The 20,192-nt window shown below is 47.2% G+C and overlaps 2 protein-coding genes across 2 annotated transcripts; both read right to left on the bottom strand.

The window, feature by feature from the left end:
- Window positions 1-3,489: 3,489 nt before the first annotated feature.
- On the bottom strand, window positions 3,490-4,838 carry LOC6547685. Its single transcript, XM_001976329.2, has 4 exons — window positions 4,775-4,838; window positions 4,252-4,339; window positions 4,091-4,195; window positions 3,490-4,030 (listed from the first exon to the last, which is right to left on the bottom strand). The coding sequence occupies exons 2-4, from the start codon at window positions 4,266-4,268 to the stop codon at window positions 3,568-3,570; spliced, it is 585 nt and encodes a 194-aa protein (XP_001976365.1). The 5' UTR covers window positions 4,269-4,339; window positions 4,775-4,838; the 3' UTR covers window positions 3,490-3,567.
- A 1,148-nt stretch (window positions 4,839-5,986) lies between these two features.
- Window positions 5,987-7,235, bottom strand: LOC6547686 (60S ribosomal protein L22). The gene is made up of 2 exons (XM_026980509.1): window positions 7,126-7,235; window positions 5,987-7,073 (listed from the first exon to the last, which is right to left on the bottom strand). Exon 2 carries the CDS (start codon window positions 7,069-7,071, stop codon window positions 6,163-6,165), a length of 909 nt encoding a protein of 302 aa, XP_026836310.1. The 5' UTR covers window positions 7,072-7,073; window positions 7,126-7,235; the 3' UTR covers window positions 5,987-6,162.
- Between the last annotated feature and the right edge of the window lie 12,957 nt (window positions 7,236-20,192).

Genomic DNA, 20,192 nt, shown 5'->3' with positions numbered 1-20,192 from the left:
TGTGCCACGCCCCCTGACAAACAGGCTTAATAAGCTCCTCGACGGAGACCCTTTTGGGGTCAACTTCCCGGGGGCTCCGACACACGCATCGCGTGGTATCCCCCTCTGCCACCCCCCCAACCAAACGATTCGATTTTGTGAAACATTTTGGCTGGCTTCTGCAGCTTAATTAAATTCTTTTCACTTGTTCTGCTCCGCGGCTCTGATTGAGTCTGCGTAAAAATCAAATTAGTTCAGTGGCAAAGTTTATCAATTAAGTGGCCGGGCTTCGGCTTCTCTAGGCCAAGTGCAGTTCGTTGGGTTCGGAGAAAGTTGTATCAGCATTTCATGGAATGCCCTTGAATGGTACTTGTGTTTCAAGCTCCGCATAACCTTATCTTTTAATGTAATGTTGCCCAATTATTCACTCGGTTCGCGCCAGTCTGTTCCATTGTCATTTCCTGCGAACTTAAAAGTGATCGTCATCCACTCGATGACTCCGTGCTCCACCGCTCATTGTTATGGGGCTCTGCGGGACTTGCGGTCTCGCCGCCAGGATCATAACTCACAGATTCCTCCGGCTCTCCGGTGCTCCTTGGCTCCTGCCACTGGAAGGAGCATCCTGGCCATCCAGGCGGCGGCTATAATTTAAGCGCGCTCTATTATTTATTTGAGCATATGTCAATGGAACTTATTTATTTATTCACGCCAGCAATAATAAACAAAAAGTCGCGTATGCGCATGCAGATGCGAAATGCGAATAAAATGGCATGTGGACGGCGGCCGTTAATGAGCACAGGGGGGTGTGGGGGAAACTACGCTCCGGGAAAAGGGCGGAAAAGCGTGGGGCATCTATAAGGGGGGGAGCGGGGCTTATGCCGCCGCAGCGATGGCAACGCGTTGCTGACGTTAATTGACCGCAACAATTTTTTCGCCGCTGCAGTGTGCAGTAAATTTTAATGAAATTGCTGCCATCGTCCACGCCCACCGATATAACTGGGCGTGGCCAATCGGCCCCCACTGCCCCTGCGCCCAAAGTGCTGATGACGTGCTGTCAGCGACACTCACTTCGTGCCGCTTGTTGCATGCGGCAGAGGCGCAAATAAAAAGAACAAAATAAAGCTGAAATTAAACGCGCAAAAAATGAAAATCTATAAAGGAATGCGAGATATAAAAATTATTTACGACTCGGGGCTTAATTCGCGATCCTCTAGCCTCGCCTCCTGTTTGTATCGGTGGCCATTTTTGATGTGGCTGCATTTATAAATTAATTAAAAATAAATTACTTTATGTTGCATGTCCGATTTCGTTAAAGTTGCCAATGCAACAGCAGCGCTGAAAAAGCACAATTACGCAGAGGCAGTTGACAAGAAAGTGTTGGAAAAAAGTTGAACTTGCAAAGTAGTTTTTATGCCCTTCAGCGAAAATAATTAAATGACTTGATTGGAACTTTTTATACCCGTTACTCGCAGTGTAAAAGAGTATACTTGATTCGTTGAAGAAAGCGAACCGGACGTTATTTTTAAACATTTTTTTTTTTATTTTTTTTTTTTTGTATTTTGTTGTAGAAATTCAAAAACTAAAAAAATCTCCCAAAGCTGAAGTTCTAAACTCCATAACTCAACTTATCTTAATCAGATTTTGAAGTGGCATACCTCTAAATGTTTCTGGCGCAATTCTCTAAAAATCTGCATTATAAATTAGAAATTTATTTTTTTAAATTTTTTCGTTGTGAGATGTAGAAATTCAATATGATTTAATAATTGCTTCCCCAATTTCGAACAATATTCCAGAAAATGTTTAAATTTCTCGTTCGTACTTCCACTAGCTGAGTAACGGGTATCTGATAGTCGGGGAATTCGACTATAGCATTTTATCTTGTTTTGTTTATAATCAGCATGGTAACTTAATATGTTTTAGTTGTCTTACTTGTGCATTCATCCCCAATTGGAGCACCCAAATGGCTTATTCCATTTCTCTTCCGGTTCAGTACCTCTGTAGCACTTACTTATGGGATAGATGTGCAACATGTGTACCCATAGATAATCTCTTCTGTGTACATAATGCACCTCATATTTGCGCCGGCCAAACACCCAGAATCCGCCGACTTAATGTCGCATTAAGATGGCAATCCCGACTCGGATCCCATATAAATCCACTGTTGGTAGCCCTGGAGTTCGGGAGGCGGATGGCGGATGTGTTGGAGGCGGGGGTCAGGAGATAAAGGTGCTGCAGAGATGGTGCAGATAAATTTCCATGTTGTCACACCTTGCAACTCGCATGCCACATAAATATATTTCCACTTGGAGTCGCCGAAAGGTGACACTGTCTGCATTTTCTGCACCTCTGTTTTTTAACCTTTTTTTTGGAGTGAGGTAAATAAAGATATCACAAGGTAGCACCATTCGATTGCGCATTCAGAGGTGCCCCGAATCCCCAGGGCCAGCTTCCATGCAACTTTTGGCCGCATCGAAAGTGAATTATTATTGAATGCCACAGGAAAAAAAGTGAGGATGGGTCCTTCTCGGAACTGGCCGCATTTAATTTATTGGGAATATTTGATGTTTGATTTTTCGCCTTGTGCCTCTCGTTTCTTATCGCCCGGCCATTGACATTTTATTTTCGCCAGACACTTTCGAATTCGGGCAAGAGCACAACCCAAAATTAAATAAATAAAGGCTGGAAAGATATTGAAGTGTTGGCGAAATATTTGCTTATCAACCGAAAGAGGGGCTCCAGTTTGTATGTGCCACAAAAATGTCATTAGTGAAATTGTGCAGCAGATGTGACTTCAGCAGGCTGAGTTTTGAGGTAGCTAACTGGAACTGAGTAACGAAGGTTACTAATCTGAAAGAACAAGCTAATTTCCGTTTAGTATCACACATCACAGCTCCAAAATCATATCGCCTTGAGCTCCGCTTAACCCGACGAGCAGCCGATTAACTAGCAGTCCAATCTACGTGGAAATCAATTAGCAACTGTCGGTTTGCGGGCCATAAAAGTGAAAATCCGGGGCAGACAGCATAATGCCACCCAAGAGCTGTCAATGGAGGGAGACCACACAACTGGACGCAGGAGCAGGAGCAGGAGAAAATGAAGCCTGGTCACGCACAGCGGAGATGGACTGAAAGGAAGGGGGCGTGGCGTGGAAGATAGAGATCCCGATTGCCAGCTCGAATATGAAATTATTCAAATGCAGCCATAACATATAAATTCAAGTTAATCCGCACAGCTGGACGTCAGTTCACCTAGTCGGTTTCCCCAGAGGCAGGCGAGCGGATCTGGTTAGTGGGGATCTATATAGAGCTATATATTCCTACCCATGGCGCGTACAAGGACTCAGAGCTGGCTGGCCGCTGATGGGCGCCAGCTTTTAATCATTATTAATTATCCAAGGGCCAGGTTGGAGGAGTATAAATCACTTGTGCTGGCGCAGCACCATTTCCAGCGGGAGAAGCGGCTAATCTATTCCAGGCCCACTTGCAAAACGCTGAGAAATGCGGCTAATTACAGGGGAGGCGCCATTCATTTATATCAAAGTGAATCAAAGTGATACGATTAGCTACTACATGGGTGAAGTGGCTGGATCTAGAAACTGCTGTCCGGCGATTGGGCGGACATGTCGTCACCCTCGTCCAGGATTCCATCCTGATCCTCCATTTCTCTGTCCCTATAGATGGTGCACATTTCCGAGGGCGCCCACTTGAGCGATTTTCTAGCTAGCTGTTCGGCCTCGTTGAGGTTCATGGACTCCGTCCAGTTCTGCGTCAAAAAGGACACAATGTCCTCCGAGTCTCTGCCCTTGGCGGCAAATATCACCCTGTAGGACAATCCACGCTTTTGTAGACTGTATAGGTGGAGGCCCTTGTCGTCCTGGCCCACTAGCAGGACATCCGGGTCATCGACCTCCTCGTCCTCGTACCTTACGCACAACAAGTCCTTCACCTGGGACACACTCAGCTTCTGGCCGCGATCTCTGGCTAGGTACTCCACCTGGGCACTCACTTCCAACACTATACTCCGATCGATGCCGGAACGCGGGGCGCAGCAGCTGTAAAGTATACGAAAATATGGAATATCATTTTTGGTTCATTTCAACCGAATGTCTTACTAAATGCGGTCATCCAGCAGGTATATTTCGTAGTCCAACGAGTTGCTGGCCAGTATCACGCCGTGGGCACACATTAGGCCCACCATGCTGCCTTCGATTCGAGAGCTGTGGGAATAAATAGCTAATAAACCATACAATACATAATTCCAATCACCAATCACCTTTCGCCTGCCAACATCCTGAAATGGACACCCGAAAGCGTTCGAGCGGAAAAGTGTCAGTTGAATGAGCTGCAAAGATTCCCCAAAGCTGAAGAGCCAAATATGTTAGTTATACCTCGGCTTGGAGGGCTAGCTACTAAGATCTACAAGAATATGTGCCCAAGTGGATTAAGGCCAACAAATTGTCCACGCCTGTGTGGCCAGAAGCGTGGCTATCCATTGTCTGGCAGTAAGCGATATTGGCAGCCCGAGGCCGTCCGTCACCTACACTTGGTGGCGATCTTCAGATCCTCAGATTTCGCCAACTGGTTGGCATTGGCCAAGAAACCCATCGCCACAGCTGCACCTGCTGCTCCTCGGGGGAGCTGGCCCTAAAAATAGACCCAACCAGTTGGCGCAGTCAAGACCAGAAGGCCTGCTCATGGTAGATGCCCTAACGAGCCCATTCATTTAAGCTGCACTGTCCGCGCCACGATGTAATCGATGTGTTAATTAGCCTAAGCAGGAACAGGGATCAACCTACCTGCTGCAGAGCGATTGGATTGCAGTGCAACGAGATTCTGGATCTGGATGTTTGACGCACAATTAAAAGCCAACTTGATTGCCACTGAGAACAGGGTTTACATTGCACGTCAAAAGGGATTTGCTTTCAAATTAATAAGGCCCTGACAGGTGCTCGATATTAAAGCCAGCTATTTGCGTTCACTATGCATTCCAATACTATGCATTCGACAAAAGGGAGCTCTTTAAGGCAGCAAACACATCATAAAAGTCTGCACTATTAATTAAATAAAAAAGCGTCAACGCTAATTAACACGTGCTAAAGTGTTTTTTATGTGGCTATGTTGGGCTTGACAAAAAAGGCCATCATCTATCAGCTACGGGTGTTAGTTCAATTAACTTAAATCACCATTGGCTGTCAGGTTTTTTCCAATTACCAATTACAACTTGGCTTTTGTCAGAGCAGAGGCTGTTCTTTCCGTTTTGGCCCGTATCGTGTTTTCACATTTGACAAAATAATAATCGCGTGTGGATCGCTCTTGACTTCCCCATCGCAAGCCCCTTATTACATTATTATTATTATTGGTACTCGTCTGCATGTCTGGAATTTAATTTTTTCTGGCATTTACAAAACACTTCAACCCGTTTTGACAAGACTCGGCGATGACAGCAATTACCATACGATTTGCATGACGTTTATGTTTATTTTCGCTTTGTATTCCCTCCCCGGCAGTCGTGAATATTTTGCCCAAGTCTTTGTGTTCTTTAGGCCCAGTCGAAAGGAAGCGAACCTGCAAGTGCTCAGGTTGATTTCGATTTTGACAGCTGCCTGACTCACTCGGCTGTTCGCATTTCGGCTGGATTCGCATTTCATTAGCTCGTTATGGACCACCTACGGCCAGGCCAACTGCTGACAGTCCCCATCCCCAACCCCAACCCCACCCATGGTTTCGGCCAATTGGCAGACCCACAGCGAAGCAATTAAGCCGCCTGGCATCGAACACAATCCCATCCAATGGGGCAATTTAAGGCATTTACAAAAGCGTAAAAGGTAAAGAAAACAAGACTGGCTCCTCCCAATCAAAACATGACGAATGCCACTCGAGGCCCCTGCCCCTTTGCGAGATGTCAATCGGCCAGGTTAAGTCGGCTCGCCGGAGGAGTGCTCCTTATGGCCTAAAATAAAATGTTTGAGTTCTTCAAGGGAACTGTGGAGCTTCAGATGGGATGGGTTTTTTATTGGTATTTCATGGTGCAACATGTTTAAAATACATTTGCGAAAGTGGTATGAAAAGCATGGAGAACTATTGAAATTCAAGTGACTTAACAGAAGTATACTGAAAAATTTAAGAAGCTTGAACATCTTTCAAGAGTAATACATGGTTATGTGTTCGAAATGTGATCGTTGCGCTAGACGAAGGTTTCACCCTCGTTGGCCTCGACGTCGTCGTCGTCATCGGCCTGGATCTTGAAGTAGCTCATGGCGAAGGTGTCCTTGGCCGTGGACACCACTCGCACCCAATCGCGCAGGCTGTGCTTCTTCAGGTACCGCTTGGCCAGGTACTTGAAGTAGCGCTTGGAGAAGTGCACCGCGGAGTGGATGACCAGCGAGGAGTTCTTGACCCGCTCGAAAGTGACCTGGTCCTTCAGCTGGTTGACCTTGTTCTTTATCTTGATGTGGGTGCGCAAATACTTTTCGAAGTCGGCAATATCCAGAATCAAGTCCTCGGCCACGCATGCGCAGTCAATCACAAAGCGCTGCCAGATTTTCTTCTTGGACATCCTCTTGCCACGCAGCACATTCTTGGCGCGTTTCGGCTTGGGCTTCTGGTTTACCGGGGCAGCAATGCTCTTGTCGACACTTTTAGTGGCCGTTGCTTCAATTGCTTCGGCTTTAGGTGCCGTGGGAGCTTGTTCCTTGGGCGTTTCTTGGACTAGGGCAGCCCTTTTGGGGGCAGCACCCGTGGGCTTGCCACGTGTAGGAGGCGCCGATCTCTTTTTCTGGACTACAGCAGGAGCTACTGGGTCCGGCACTGGGTTCACGTTCTTGCGCGGAGCATTCTGGGCTTTCTTCGGCTTTGCGGCAAACTTCTGCTCTGCCATTTCGCTGGCCTTCTTAGCCGATTCCTTCATGGCCAACTCGAGGTTCTTCAGAGCCACGGCCGGAGCTTTGGCCACCTTCTTCGAGGACAAAGGCGGCGGAGCCGCAGAAGCAGTGGCGACTTCTACAGGGGCCACCTTAGCTTGGGCTTTCTTCGACGGCTCGGGGGCCTTCGATTTGGCCTTGGGGGCATTCTTTTTCTGGGTTTGTGATTTCATTCCTATATGGCAAGATGTGAGTCCACGCTTTACATTTTCTTTTGGCCAACTTACCCGTAAGAAATTAGTACCAAAAGAAAGTTTAGGAAACGCACGTGTCTTCCTCCGTTGAAGTTGGCCAGAAAAAGGATTAGAGTGGCCAGGCCTAGCTACAATCAGAAGCTAACTGCATTTTCGGTCAGTGTGACCTCACTCACAATCGACTGACGCTTACGCAGAATGCGAATGCCAATTATTCGATTCTCTTTGGCGGCATATGTGTAAAAAACCGGAAATCTTCAAGTGAAACGACGGGGAGATTGTGGAGCAGGTGGGGCTGTTGACGCTCTGATTTAACGCTGATTAATTGGCACGAAATTATTATTACCGCTTGTCGGCCAGGGATCAATTTGGCCTTGTTTGCTGTCTCGCCTCCAGTTGAAGCTCAGTAATTTGTAATTTTTATATTATACCTGCTCCCTTTTAAGCCCGTTTATTATAGGGTATTGTGGTGGATCGAAATCGATTAAATCTTGCGCACACAGGTTCGAGATAAGTTACCAAAGTGGGAAGTTACTGGAATAGCGCCTTTTCATTCCATCAAATTGATTTCCGAAAGCCTAGTTAAAGTCTCATCACTTCCCTTTCTCTTTGTCAGCCGGTTCATTTATTTTCGAGTTGTACACACATTTAGCTATCGCTTCAATATTTTTTAAGTCAGAGAGAAACCCCTAAATTGCATAACATATCGCTTTGCAACGAGCGTCATTTATCAAATTCAAATGAAAGAGTTGGCCACCAACTGGGATTTGGGATTGTGGATGGGAGATGGGAGATGCCACCTCCAATCGGCAGGAAAAATAAAAAACAAAAACAAAAAGTGCAGCCAAAGTGAATTCCCGCGGAGCGTTTAATCAAAATTTACCGGCGAACGCGTTCGCTGACAATGAAAAATTGCAACAAATTCGCGCTACATCGAAACCGTCTCTCTCGTGCTGCCTCTTTCTGTCTCGCTGCAGCTGTCTCTTTCGCTCGCCACGGCCAAGAGCAAACAAGGCTCAAAAGTGTGGGCAGGAGGGACGGGGCAGGGCTGTCCATAGCAGCGCAAACAAAGCGTAGCAAAAGTCCAAGGAAGGTAGCGATCACGTATACGCACCCCTGGCCACCGAAACTTAACCCATACCCAGCTATCCACACTCGCATACCCTGGAATAGCGTATTACTGTACGATGCTTTAGCATCATATAATATGATGGTCGTAATAAAGTAAGCAACAAATGAGTGAGATTTAAGGCAACTTTGGTACATTTTTACGACTTCCCATCATCGTAATAATGATTCAAGAAGCAACCTTAGGGTATTGGAAGCGTATGTACCACTATTTTTCCCAAGCCGCATGAAGCTCCTGCAGTTAGGATGCTACTCGATTTCCCAGCCGCCGACTGGATATTGTTTTCTGGTGGTTTTGCTTCTTTTTTGGCGGTTTTGTTTCGGCTGCGGATATGAAAAATGATGCCGAAACGATTTTTACAACCAAAAGCGCTCCCAGGCGCAACCTCGCGGATTCGGAGACGCGCAGATTCGGAGGCAGGTAGGAGCAAGTGGAGTGGTAGGAGCCTCCCGCTCACTGCGAGCACTCGAAGTTGATTGATGGGCCCGGCATGGGCGATTGGGCTATTGGGCGATGGGAAAACTGCAGCGGTGGGCGTGACGGCCCTCCGCCCCCTGCGAAAAGTGGGCGGAATGATCGGCGGAGTCGTGCGGCTTCTGGCCCGAAATCAATCTGGCTAAACGGTAGCAAATGGGCGGATGGAAAACGGAAAATGGGATTGGCAGTGCGGAGGCGTCTTTGGCCTGGGAGTTTGCCTCGTTATGGATGGCAACGGCTGTCCAGGACATCGATCACTTCGACATCAGGTGGGCAGTGATCTTGCGAGGAGTCCAGAAGGCCGTCATGTAAAGTGAAGGGGCGGAAACTGCTTTTCAAATGGTCTGATTTATGCCCGGAATTTGCGTGGCAATTAAAATGATCTGTTACTAACAATTATCTATCTATATATTGAATCCGCTTATATATATAGAATGGCTAGAAAAATGTTTATTAGTTGCTGAAGTAATGGAACCTATGGGAGGTCCCATAGCAAAACCATTAAAATACTATTCAAATAGATCTACCAGAGCTCTTAACACCTTTATTGCCATAAATTGGCAGGCTTAACGAAACTGCTCAGGCTAATGAAATGCAAACCGCCAATTGAGATAGAAAATGCAAATGCATGGCCCTGCAGAAAAAAGTTGCCAATCTCGCAGCCACAATATACGAGTGCTCCAGTTGGCCAACAAAAAATAAGGAGAAACGATTAGCAACTGACTCAGCCAGGCCAAAATTGGCAATGTGCCAGCCGAAATAAACAGTTATTGAGTTGACTGTTTGACACTTCCCGCCGCGATAGCCCAGGGAAACTGGGAATGGACACAACACCTGGTAGGTGACTCCACTTCCACGCCCACTGCCTCCTTGCTTTCCCGTTCCAGTCGCTCTATTAATTAAATTAATTTTCAATATAAATTCAAATGGGCAAAGCGTGCCCGCTTACGAGTTCTAATTGGGCGAGTGCGAGTCAATTAAGTGGGAAAACAGGAAGGAAAAGCGGGAAAGCGGGAAAGCCCGCCCATTGCGAGCCAGTAAGTCGGGATTGTCGCTCCATTGCAGAATGGAAAGTCGGCTGCGGGTGGCGAGGCCTAATTGTTTATTTATGGAAAGGCCATTCGCAACTCTTCTGCGAGGGAACGGGCCCCACATTTCATTAATCACGCAAATGCTTATCGCCTGACCAGCAGTAGGAGCTGCTTTTCCTCGAAGAGCCCAAGTCAAATCGTGGCCATAATTTGTCTGACTTGCTGGAAAAGCAACCGATCGCGGTGTGAGTGCGAAAATGCGCCTTGCATGACCAGGCCAAAACCCAAACCCAAACCACTCATCAGAATCATTGGGGCTCCGCCTGCTGACCAGTTCCGTGCCGGCCTGCATTTTTTGTGATGCTTCAATTCTGGAGCTGGCCGGAAAATTACAGGGACAGGGAAACCAGCGGTGCGGCCTACTGTGTGAAAATTCTGTGGGCGGCTCTCCAGTGACGAGCAAATCTCGACCAGGCCAGCCACATTCCTCTTGGGCCGATGGCGCTGAGGTGTTGGGCTTGCACTTAAAAAGGTTTTGGCGCTGGCAGAATGATGATAATAGCATAATTTAGCTTGCAAAGATAGCTCGTTTTGGATACAATTGAAATCTATTTAATAGAACGTATAGCAAGTTTGAAGTTTCCGAAATAATTGTGGTTGCTGGCAAGGCGTTTAAAGTGTTCCATCTGCTTTGGAAAGGCCACTCTCGTGGAGAAGGAGCCCTTCGATCCTGTTTACAGTACTCCCTGCCTTGTGTGGGCCATTACAATCACTTAACTTGAAAGTGGCCCCCAGCTACATTGAACTTTGCGCTCGCCCACTCCCTAAATTAAGATGTTATCTGATCTGCCAGTCGTAACTTATGTCATTTATGTCCACGGTATCTTCGGACCCACCCACACCGTGCCCCATTTTCTCGCCATGTGGGAGGATGGGGGAAGATTGCGCCGGGAACTGGCCGGGAAAAAGGAAGAGAGCAGTCAGCAGACAACCTGGCAGACACTGCGCTGCTTTTCGGCCATATTAGCAAGGCAAATTTCCCAAAAGGCGCAGGAAAAGCCCTCGAAAGAGGGAAAAGCGGGAAAAGCGGGAAAAGCGGAGGGGGATGCGCCAACAAGCATGTAGTACAATCTTGAAACTCGAATAACGGAAATAAAAATTATGAGCCCGGAATATTTTAGCGCTGGCAATTTGCATAAGAAAACCGTTTCGAGAGCACAGGAACTCCGGCCGGAGAAGTGGCCACAAGATTGGACCAGGCCAGTCCGGAGCTCCTTGGAGCACGTGGCCAGTAGTAGGCCACTCCTCGACTGGCCGTGCAGTTTATTGTTGTTTGGGCGTTGTAATTGATAAGTTCATTTGCATTTTTATTGAATGGCCCAGGCAATTGTTGTGACTTGTCGCCTGCTCTTTGTCACGAAGGTCAGCCCGCTTTGCACTCTGAACTTGGGCGGGTTCAGTGGGCGGAACAGCGCCACCCACCCCAGTGGGCGAAATAAAAATACGTGGGTGAGTTCATAAAACGAATTTGCGGTTTATGTGCCCGGCAAGTCGCTCGTGTTTGAAGCTCAATTGGGCGGAAGGTTGGCCAAATCCAGGAGGCCCAATTGATAAATTCGCACAATCGAATGAATGTGTTGTGGTTAAGGCGAACACAGCTGTTGTGAGCTCCAGAAATGAGTTTAATTAAGTGCTCGGCAGAACATGGAACGCAAATTGATGCGTGTTTTGCACTTTTTGGGAAATCACCAGCACCATTGTTCTCTTTTCACACATGTTTAGTAAACATTTCCGGCCAGTAGATTTCAGATACTAAGGTAAAAACTAAACGCACTTTAGCCGATTACATTTTGTGGCATGCATGTATTACCTGCATCTATTTGTATTTACTTCAATTTAATATTCCAATTCAGCCAATTCAGATTCGATTCTATTAATTTAAATATCCACTCTTGTGCGTCGGATTCGAAACTCTCTGTTTGATTGTTTTGCGCACTTCTTTTCGGCTGGGTCGAGTGGTTCCGCAAGGAATCGAGAATGGCGAATGGCGAATCCAGAGTCCATCTCCATATCCATTTCATGTTCCATCGCCCAGTCGTGCATGAAAAGTTAACGAGAATTGATGTTCCATGTATCGCCAAGGCAAAACAAAGCATAAATTTCTCAGTCGCTCGCCGGCCGAAGCTTCCAGTTGCCATTTGCCAGTTTTACATGCAGTTGCAGCCGCAGTGGCTGCTGCGTGCTGCGCTGCAACTCTGTCGATATCGCACTGCGTCCAAGTACATTGTCCAAATACACACGCCAGCAGTCACCGGAGGTCCCCGATATGCCCCAAACATATATCCCCCGATTGTTCTTGTTGTTTTCTCTTGGCCGACGCGACGTTGCATAAATTTTCAGCCAACGAATTCAATTTGCGTAACGCATGCGGATGGGTCCCGCAATGGAAACGGGTTGGAAATGGATGGGCATCGCTATCGGGATGGCGGAGAACTGGAGTGAAGTGGTGCCCGCGCTTCTTGGCCGCGTTTACGTACCAGACTTCCTATGTTTCGGCTATCAGATGCTCAGTCCTCCACGTCGTTTGGAGTTTGGCTAGCGGAATTGGCTGCCAGTTATCGTAACTAATGCAAGGACACCTGATCCTCCATAACGCTTACACCAGGAACACCCATTGGACACCCAGCTGCAGACTGCTGCACTCGTCACGAAGACAACTCTGGTCACGGGCCCAATCAGTGTCGCGTCTAATCCGGCTCCCCATTGAGTGGGGCCAAAACCAAAACCGAAGGCAAAACCAAAACCAAAACCAAAAGCAAACCGAAACCCATGGCTGCATGCAAATCACCTCGTTGACTTGTGGCCACTGTGGGTGGGCAAACTGCCGCCAGGAGACCTGGACGTGTGGATCAGCGGCCCCTGCCTCCTCTGATTTGAGTTGATGAATTGCAGTTTCCAGCCGGCGACTGCGGCCTCTCTATTGGCAAACAAACCGAGCTCCGATCTCCAAGGAGTGGGTTATCCACCCAGCTGGAGATGCTGCCGCACTGCGATAATCGCTCTCGAGCTGATTACGTGGACAATGGACCAATGGGGAAGGAGAAAGCAGCACTTCAGCACGGCTGAGTGGGTCTGAGTCCAGGAGCAGGCTCGCCCGGAGGATGAGGATGAGGATGTGCCCACTTGCATGTGCGATTGTCAGTTGCGGTGGCTCCATTTGGATTTTTGGGCCAACTTGCATTTGTATGGGTACGTATTGCTGCAAGCGAAATGGTTCCTATAACTAGATTGCTGTTTATTGAACTAGTTTATCGCAATAAGTGAATTACACTTCATTAAACAGTTGCAACTTCAATGCCAATGTGCCAATGGATTTGCCTAATTGGCAAGTGTCATTTGCCCCAATATCGCGAGTACATGTGACGAGAGAGGATTATTTTGATGTGGGCCAGCAGCAATTCACACTAAATGGAAATCGTCCAACTCATTTCCATAACTTCACATCAATAAGTTATATCGTATTCTGGGCCACTATATAACAAAAGCTGCAAAACCCAATTAATTTCCAATCAGCCAGCCGATTGGCAGCTTCAATTAGTCGTGCCGACCCAAATGGCAGTAGCTAACCGATTCGGAATCGGAATGAGAACCACTATCTGTATCTGTATCTGTATCTGCATCCGTATGTATCTGTATCTGTGTGTGTATCTGTATCTGTATCTGTGGCAGCGGCTGCGTCAATTGAGCGCTAACAAAGATAAATGACTGAAGCCACAAAATTGATTTGGTTGACAGATGAATTGTGGAGTCCGCTCTTCCCCCCCTCCCACTCTTCGAGTCCCACTGGCGGATGTCAAATCTGCAACTGCAACTGCAACAATAAGTGCAACATGATCTGCAACTGTTGCCGGTCAGCGCGAATAAAATCAAAAGCATATTTCTCAATCATTCATTGAATGGTGGAAAATATTTCGAAATAAAATGGCAAATACTAAGTGGGCGGAGAGGCGAGCGGGCCAGAGGGCGTGGCTGCAGCGATGCATATCGAATGAAGCACTTAAATTCGTTTCTGGCGAAGCCGACGACTCGCAGGCTTCACTGTCGACTGGTTGCACTGTCAAATGAAATTACGCATACGCCATGGATGCCCGCTGTTGGCAAGGGGCGAGCGAGGGGGTGGAAAATGGGGGGGGGGGGGGGGGGGGGGGAAGCAGTGGGGCACTGTGCTACTGCCAATTGACACTTTGACGCATAAATCAACTTTATTGTTTATTGATTTTTATGTTTGCCCGGCGTGTTTTTGTGTCATTTTATTAAATCTTTGTCTCCGCAATCTCGCAACTCGCGCCGTTCATCTCGCCCCACCACTTCTGTTCGGTTGTTATTCATTTATTTGAATTTATGCGATTTAAATGAAATTGGTCCATTGTTTGCCGTGCCGGGCATCACTCAGTGCAGTCAATGCATCAATACATGGGGCACTGGACATGTTCAACAATTCATAAATCGATTAAAGATGTTTTATTTTTCAGCTTGCTGCGCTCGACGATGAAAGCGAGAAATAAATGTGAAAGGACTTGGCCGGTTATCCCAAATGAAATCTGGCTGCTTTTCGTATTTGGAACCCAGCCATTGTGCGGAAAAACACGGGAAAAATATGCAATGTACTCGTATTAGAGCTATTTCGCAGGCCACATTTTGTTAAATAAGCGCATAGCTGAATAAAATCCTTTGTCAAGTTTGAAAAATTCATTTTGATAAACTTTCCTCATTTCACCCCAATGCAGGGACGAAGATCACCCGGTTATTCAATCAAAGCGAATTCATGACCTCGGCCGAAAAGTCAACCGGAAAAGCTTTTGAAACATAATGGGAATTCCGCAGAAAGTTTTGCGCAAAGCAACTGTCAATGGCCAAAACTTGGTCCTGCCGAAAAACAGATAGGGGCACATAGACTCCACTGCCGACAAATTAAAATTTAAATGAGCTGCTTTCCACTTCCCCCTCCCACTCGCACTCCCCCTGCTGCTTTTCCGACTGCTAGGAATATTGACACGTGACAAAGTTGAGACGCCAATAAAGCATAAAAAGCGGGAAAACAGAAAACAGGCTCCCCCAGCAATAGAATCGAATGACCCAGCCACCCGCCACGCCTCGCTTTTCCCGAGCTGAAGGCGCAAAGTGTTCGAAACAATTTCAATAACCGTTTCCGGAAAACTGCTGGGGGAAAGCTAATAGAAGATGCTAGTGCTGCTGTCTGATGAGCGCCGCCGAGTGAAATGCTGAATTTAATTGAAAAAACGGCAGGCGCCTGCTGATGGAATCGATTTCGTTTGTTTCTGTTTCAATATTGGCCCTCCGCCTGAGTTCTATTTGTAAACAGCCGGGTTAATTGAAAATGCCGCAGGTCTAAATAATTAATTGTGTTTTTTCTCTATTTGTATATGTACTGGGGTACCATGTACATCATATCCCTGGTGCCAGCGGATGCCGAAGGATAAAGTTTTCAATTGAGCGAAACTATCGCGAAATGTCGGCTTTTTCAGCCGGAGCCAGAGAAATTCTGGAAAATCTGTTGGGCTAATATGACACAGCAACGCTGCTTTCCCGAGCCCGGAAAATCTACCCTTTCACCTGAGCTCCTGGTGCCGCTCACATGTTTTGCTTTTAATCTGCGACAGGGCATTAACTTTCCAACGCACCCGGCACAGCCCGCAAATTGCTCCACATCGAGCTCCACATGGCCCGAGGTCAGAAGGACTTTTCCGCCTCCGCCCCCTCCCCCGCGAGCTGACAAGGGGCTTAAGGTCCGTTTTCCGGCGACATTTTATGAGCATTTTCTGCACCGAAACTGGGGCGAAGTGGCCAACGTGCTGGACACGTCAGCGAGCCATATTGAGGTTGGCTAGTGAGTTGGCGGAGTTTAACGCCATTTTGGTGACAGGACACAATGTGCGGCTTAAGAGGTATCCGCAAAGGAAGATGACTAGATTTGCCCTTAAATTGCATTTCTTTCGGCGGCAAGTCATAATATTTACAGTGCTGATGCAGTCATACTATACTTTTAGTAGTAATTAAAGTTGCCTCTCTGGAACTTAAGCCAATTGTTATGCTGCTCAGAAAATTGCAACTTAAAGTAACCCAAAATCCAAGCAGACAGCATAATGTGCTTAGCTTCTCAATAAAGCAATTTAAAAGTCAGCGTCTCGTAGTCCCCCAACTGACTTTCTCCTGACCAAGTGAGCTGTCAGCAGCTCCATTTGTTGTGCTGCAGATAGAGCAGTCCAGGCCCAGACCACTGAAGACTTGGCCAGAAAGCCAGACACATGTGGCCGCATCGGCGGTTAGAAGGTTCAAATTAGGAGCTCTCAGTGTTCGAATTTCCAGCTTTCTTTGGGCAATCCAAGTTCGGCAAACAGGCAAGTACCCTGGGTAATGTATTTTAAAACCAAAATATCTTAACTCAGCTGGCTTCTGGAGCCACATGCCAGAAACCTGCAGCTGAAAGTATGAATAGCCAATGAATGCAGTCACCTCTGGCCGACGAGATGCCAAAAAGTGGCAAGTGGAATTGCAAAAAGTGCTGTAAGTGATGCGGCGCTGATTGCGAATTCTGTTTCTGCCACAGTTGGGCAATTAGAAGAATGCGCCAAATGGGTTGAGATCGGCCTGGCTGGAAAGGCGCTAAAAAACACATTAAAATTAATTATGGGCAACACTCGACGCCATTTGCCAGATTTGGTGGGGCGCGAATGGCTGGCTGGTGGTGGATGTGGTGGCCATCATCTTTTTGCAGCCGCGCTTTTTGGCAACCAGCTAAGCGAAACGAATCCATATGTGCCGGGCGAGGACTTTTTGCCCAGTTTTTGCCGAGTTTTTGGCCAGTTTTTGCCGCCCTCCTATTCGCCTTTCTCACTTCAGAGTTAATTATGTTGACATAGTCAGTTTCCGTAATTTCTTACTTTGAAACCCTTTTATTAAAATGAGGGGCGGTGCAGTATTTTCCGTCAGCTCTCCTGTACTTTTTTGTATTTCTGCGACAGCCACGCCCCCGGCCCCGGGTGGCCGCCCCCTTTGGCAGCAGTTATTAAGAATTCATGCCACACCCAAAGTTCCACAAAGACGCCCACGGCTGGGCGGCCATGGATGGCTGGGGGTGGTGGGGGCATCCAGATCGGACGACTGCCAAGTTACTCAAATTAATTAAGTTTCGCCTTTGCCAACATCAAGCATACGCCCCATTGCGCGACCGCCCACTACCCACAACCATGCCCACCTAGGGCCCAAGTGCACACCTCTCACCCCCACCCCTCACCCCCTCCTATGCGCTGCGGGGTCTGCGGAGCTTTTAAATTTTTCAGATGACATTTGCTAGACATTTTGCTCCATGTCTCATATTTTCTAACCGCAGTCGACTCCGCCGCAGCAGCGCCCCCTGCCGGCCAGTAGCGGAGCCACTTTGGAGGGCGATGGTGTGTGTGCGTGTGGGTAACCGTTTTTAAAATTTAAAATTAATTGCTTTGGCGCAGTTTTAATTATTAAAAAACTATTGATGGCTTGGAACTTACAGCTGCAAATGGGCAAAGCTGAAAAACTAAACAGCAGACGAACTTTTCTCATTGGCACCGCTCGCCAGAAAAGTTTCGACTTTAAAAAGCTTTTTTCCAAGTTAACCATCAACTGATTGAGCGGGGGAAGGTACAGTGGAACTTCTAAGATCAATCGGAAATTCTAATCATATTTATCGCTCTTCATGGGAATGCATTTTCATCACAGCTCTTCTCTAATTATTTCAAGTGATGTATTGAAATTTGTGCAAGTAGTGTAGCGCTTATCGAGGCCCCACTGCCCCGTCGAATCGATGAGTCTTGATGGCTTTGTTGTGTTCCACAGCGGCACGTTTCGCTGCCCCGGTGCGGCAATTAGCCAGGAATATAATAAAACGAGTGCTTGCTGCACTGACAACGTTTACCCAAATTAGCCGCTAAACACAGAAATAAAAGGCCAACATCAAGGCGGCTAATTGGGCAGCATCCGAGCATCCGAGTGGCCGAGTGGCCGGGCCAAAATAAAGTGAAATAATATGCAAGAAAAGCGGGCCAAGAGGGCCAAGCCATATAAGAGCCCGCGATGATGGCGGCAATTATACGTGGTGGCCATGTGGCGGGTGGTGTGTTTTCCACTGGTGGGGTTTTCCAGTGGAGGGGGTTTTCCAGTGGAGGGGGTTTCCTTTTCGGTGCTGGCCCGCGTGTTGTGGGCAGCGCCTGGTCAGCTGCACGTGCGGCAATCGCAGAAGCCGTGCAACGTGGGGCAGCTGCAAAATTCAATTTGGCTATGCGCAAAAAATTAGCAACAATTTCCCAAAAATACATTTCGAGAGGCCCCCACACCCCACCCACAGCGCCCACCCGCAACAACAAATAAAAGCGTTAACAGGCACGCAATATAATTGAGTGGATGCCAAATGTGGGCGGTGCGACAGAGCGCGGTATACTGGGGCAGGAAAGAGACAGCGCGACGGCACGTGTTGGGAAAATGCGAAAGTGGGCTTAGTTCAGCCGCCCGAATTTTCCGGCGCTGGAAAATGCATTCGCGCTTTTTATGTATTTTAGATATTTACAAATGTGAATAATGTGGCTTGTTGGCCTAAAATTCCATGCGAAAATTCCATCGCAGGTGCTTTAAATACCCACATTCGAATAGATCACACGCAATTTTTCCATGTGTACTTTCGTTCAGGAATTAATATGAACTGCATAATACATGTGACACGCGAAACAGAAGGGCATGCCGATAGTCGCTTCTGTTTGGGCATTGTTTCATTATTTGGCCCGTTGAACGCTTTTTCCATAGCTGGCCAATTTCAATTTTTGTTTTGGCTTTGTTTTAAAACATTGTTGCCGGCTTTGTTGCTGTGTTGCCGCTGCAATTTCGAACATTTGTTAACGAATTTGTTTGCTTGTTGAACATTCTGAGCGTTCCGCACTTTGGCAGCGCCATTGTTTGTTTGTCCGGCATTGTTGCAAGTGACGTGGCAGCCACATGGGGCACCTTCCGCTTCGCACTGACACGCACTTAACTGCCACCCAGCCGCCCACTTCCCCATCCTCCAGCCCCCGCGAACGCGGAATGGCCTACGTGACGCGTTTAAAAAACAATCAATTTTAATTTCAATTTAAATTAGTTGCCGCCCCTCGCCGCCCGCGTCCACTGCAATTCGCCATTAAATTATTTTTCCTCACTTATGCCACTTGCCACTTGCCACTTTCCACTTTGCCACTGCCCTTTGCCGCCGAATGTAATGCAATTTGGCCTGGTGCGCTCTATTGTTGAATTTCATTTATTACTAAATTCCGGCTAACGGCTGCAAAAAGCCAATAAATTTCACTTAAACATTGTATGTTTTAGGTGCAGCGCAGGACGAAACTTTAAGGCGGATACTATCAATAAATAAAAAGAAAAGTCCGGAAAATGGCAGCTGGCAGAGGAGCTTTTCCTGAATGTACTGCCCAATTGTTATGATGATTTATAATTTTGCGAATATTATTTATAATTATTATCAAATATTTTTACACTTTCGAAACGCACCAGCCGCTCAAACATGTAACTAAATCTCGTTATGTTTGCATTTAAAATTGGGTTTCATTTCGTTTCTAAATATTGTTCACCTCCGAACTTATCACACAAATGCTAAAATTACAAACGGCAACATTAATGCGTTAACAATTAAAATTAAATTCGGATAAAAATGCTACATCTCCGCTAGCCCAACTCGTAACTGCTGGCCACATCCCCTTCAGAATCCGAAAAGGTCTGCCCAAATACATAATTCCATTCCAATTCGAGTCGGGATCAAGTGTTGAGCTTAACCAGCACCTAAATCAATCCGGCCGAGAGTTTGCGGGTTCTGGGGATGCGATGTGTGTCCGTGTGTATCTGCCGCTGGCGCTAAACTACTTAACAGCAAATTTTGCGTAATTTACGTCCTGGCCAAGTAGCAGCTGGCATTCCTGTATCCGTATCTGTATCCGAGGGATGCCCAGATACATTTGGCCAGCAGCTGGGGCTGCAGCCGCAAACATGTGTTCCCTTAAGCAAGAACAGATTTCTGGGGGCGGGCTCGCTTGCTGGTACGGGGATAAATTATTGGGTGCGCCTTTTGTAACTCCACCTCCGGTGCCGAAGTATCTTTGTATCTGCACATCCGCATATCCACACGTTTTCCCTCCACATTTGCGTATCTGCGGTTGCGTGGTCTTAGCCTGTACGAAATCAAAGCATTTAATGGCGCTTTTAATCTTGTTAATCGCCCCTTTCTGGCCCGTCTGAGATTTCCAGATAGTTTCGGAGTTCGAGGGCGTGGTTGGGCTAGCTGGGCGTGGCGCACGAAAATTGCCCTGAAACGGAGCAGATACATAGCTAAGTTGTGATAAGCCCAGAGGTTTAGTAGCTGACCAAACGGC

This window comes from Drosophila erecta, unplaced genomic scaffold, assembly GCF_003286155.1.
Source record: "Drosophila erecta strain 14021-0224.00,06,07 unplaced genomic scaffold, DereRS2 tig00000092-arrow-pilon, whole genome shotgun sequence".
Classification (NCBI taxonomy): Eukaryota; Metazoa; Arthropoda; class Insecta; order Diptera; family Drosophilidae; genus Drosophila; species Drosophila erecta.
Note: the sequence above shows the minus strand (reverse complement) of the source record. Positions and strands in the feature narration are given on the sequence as shown.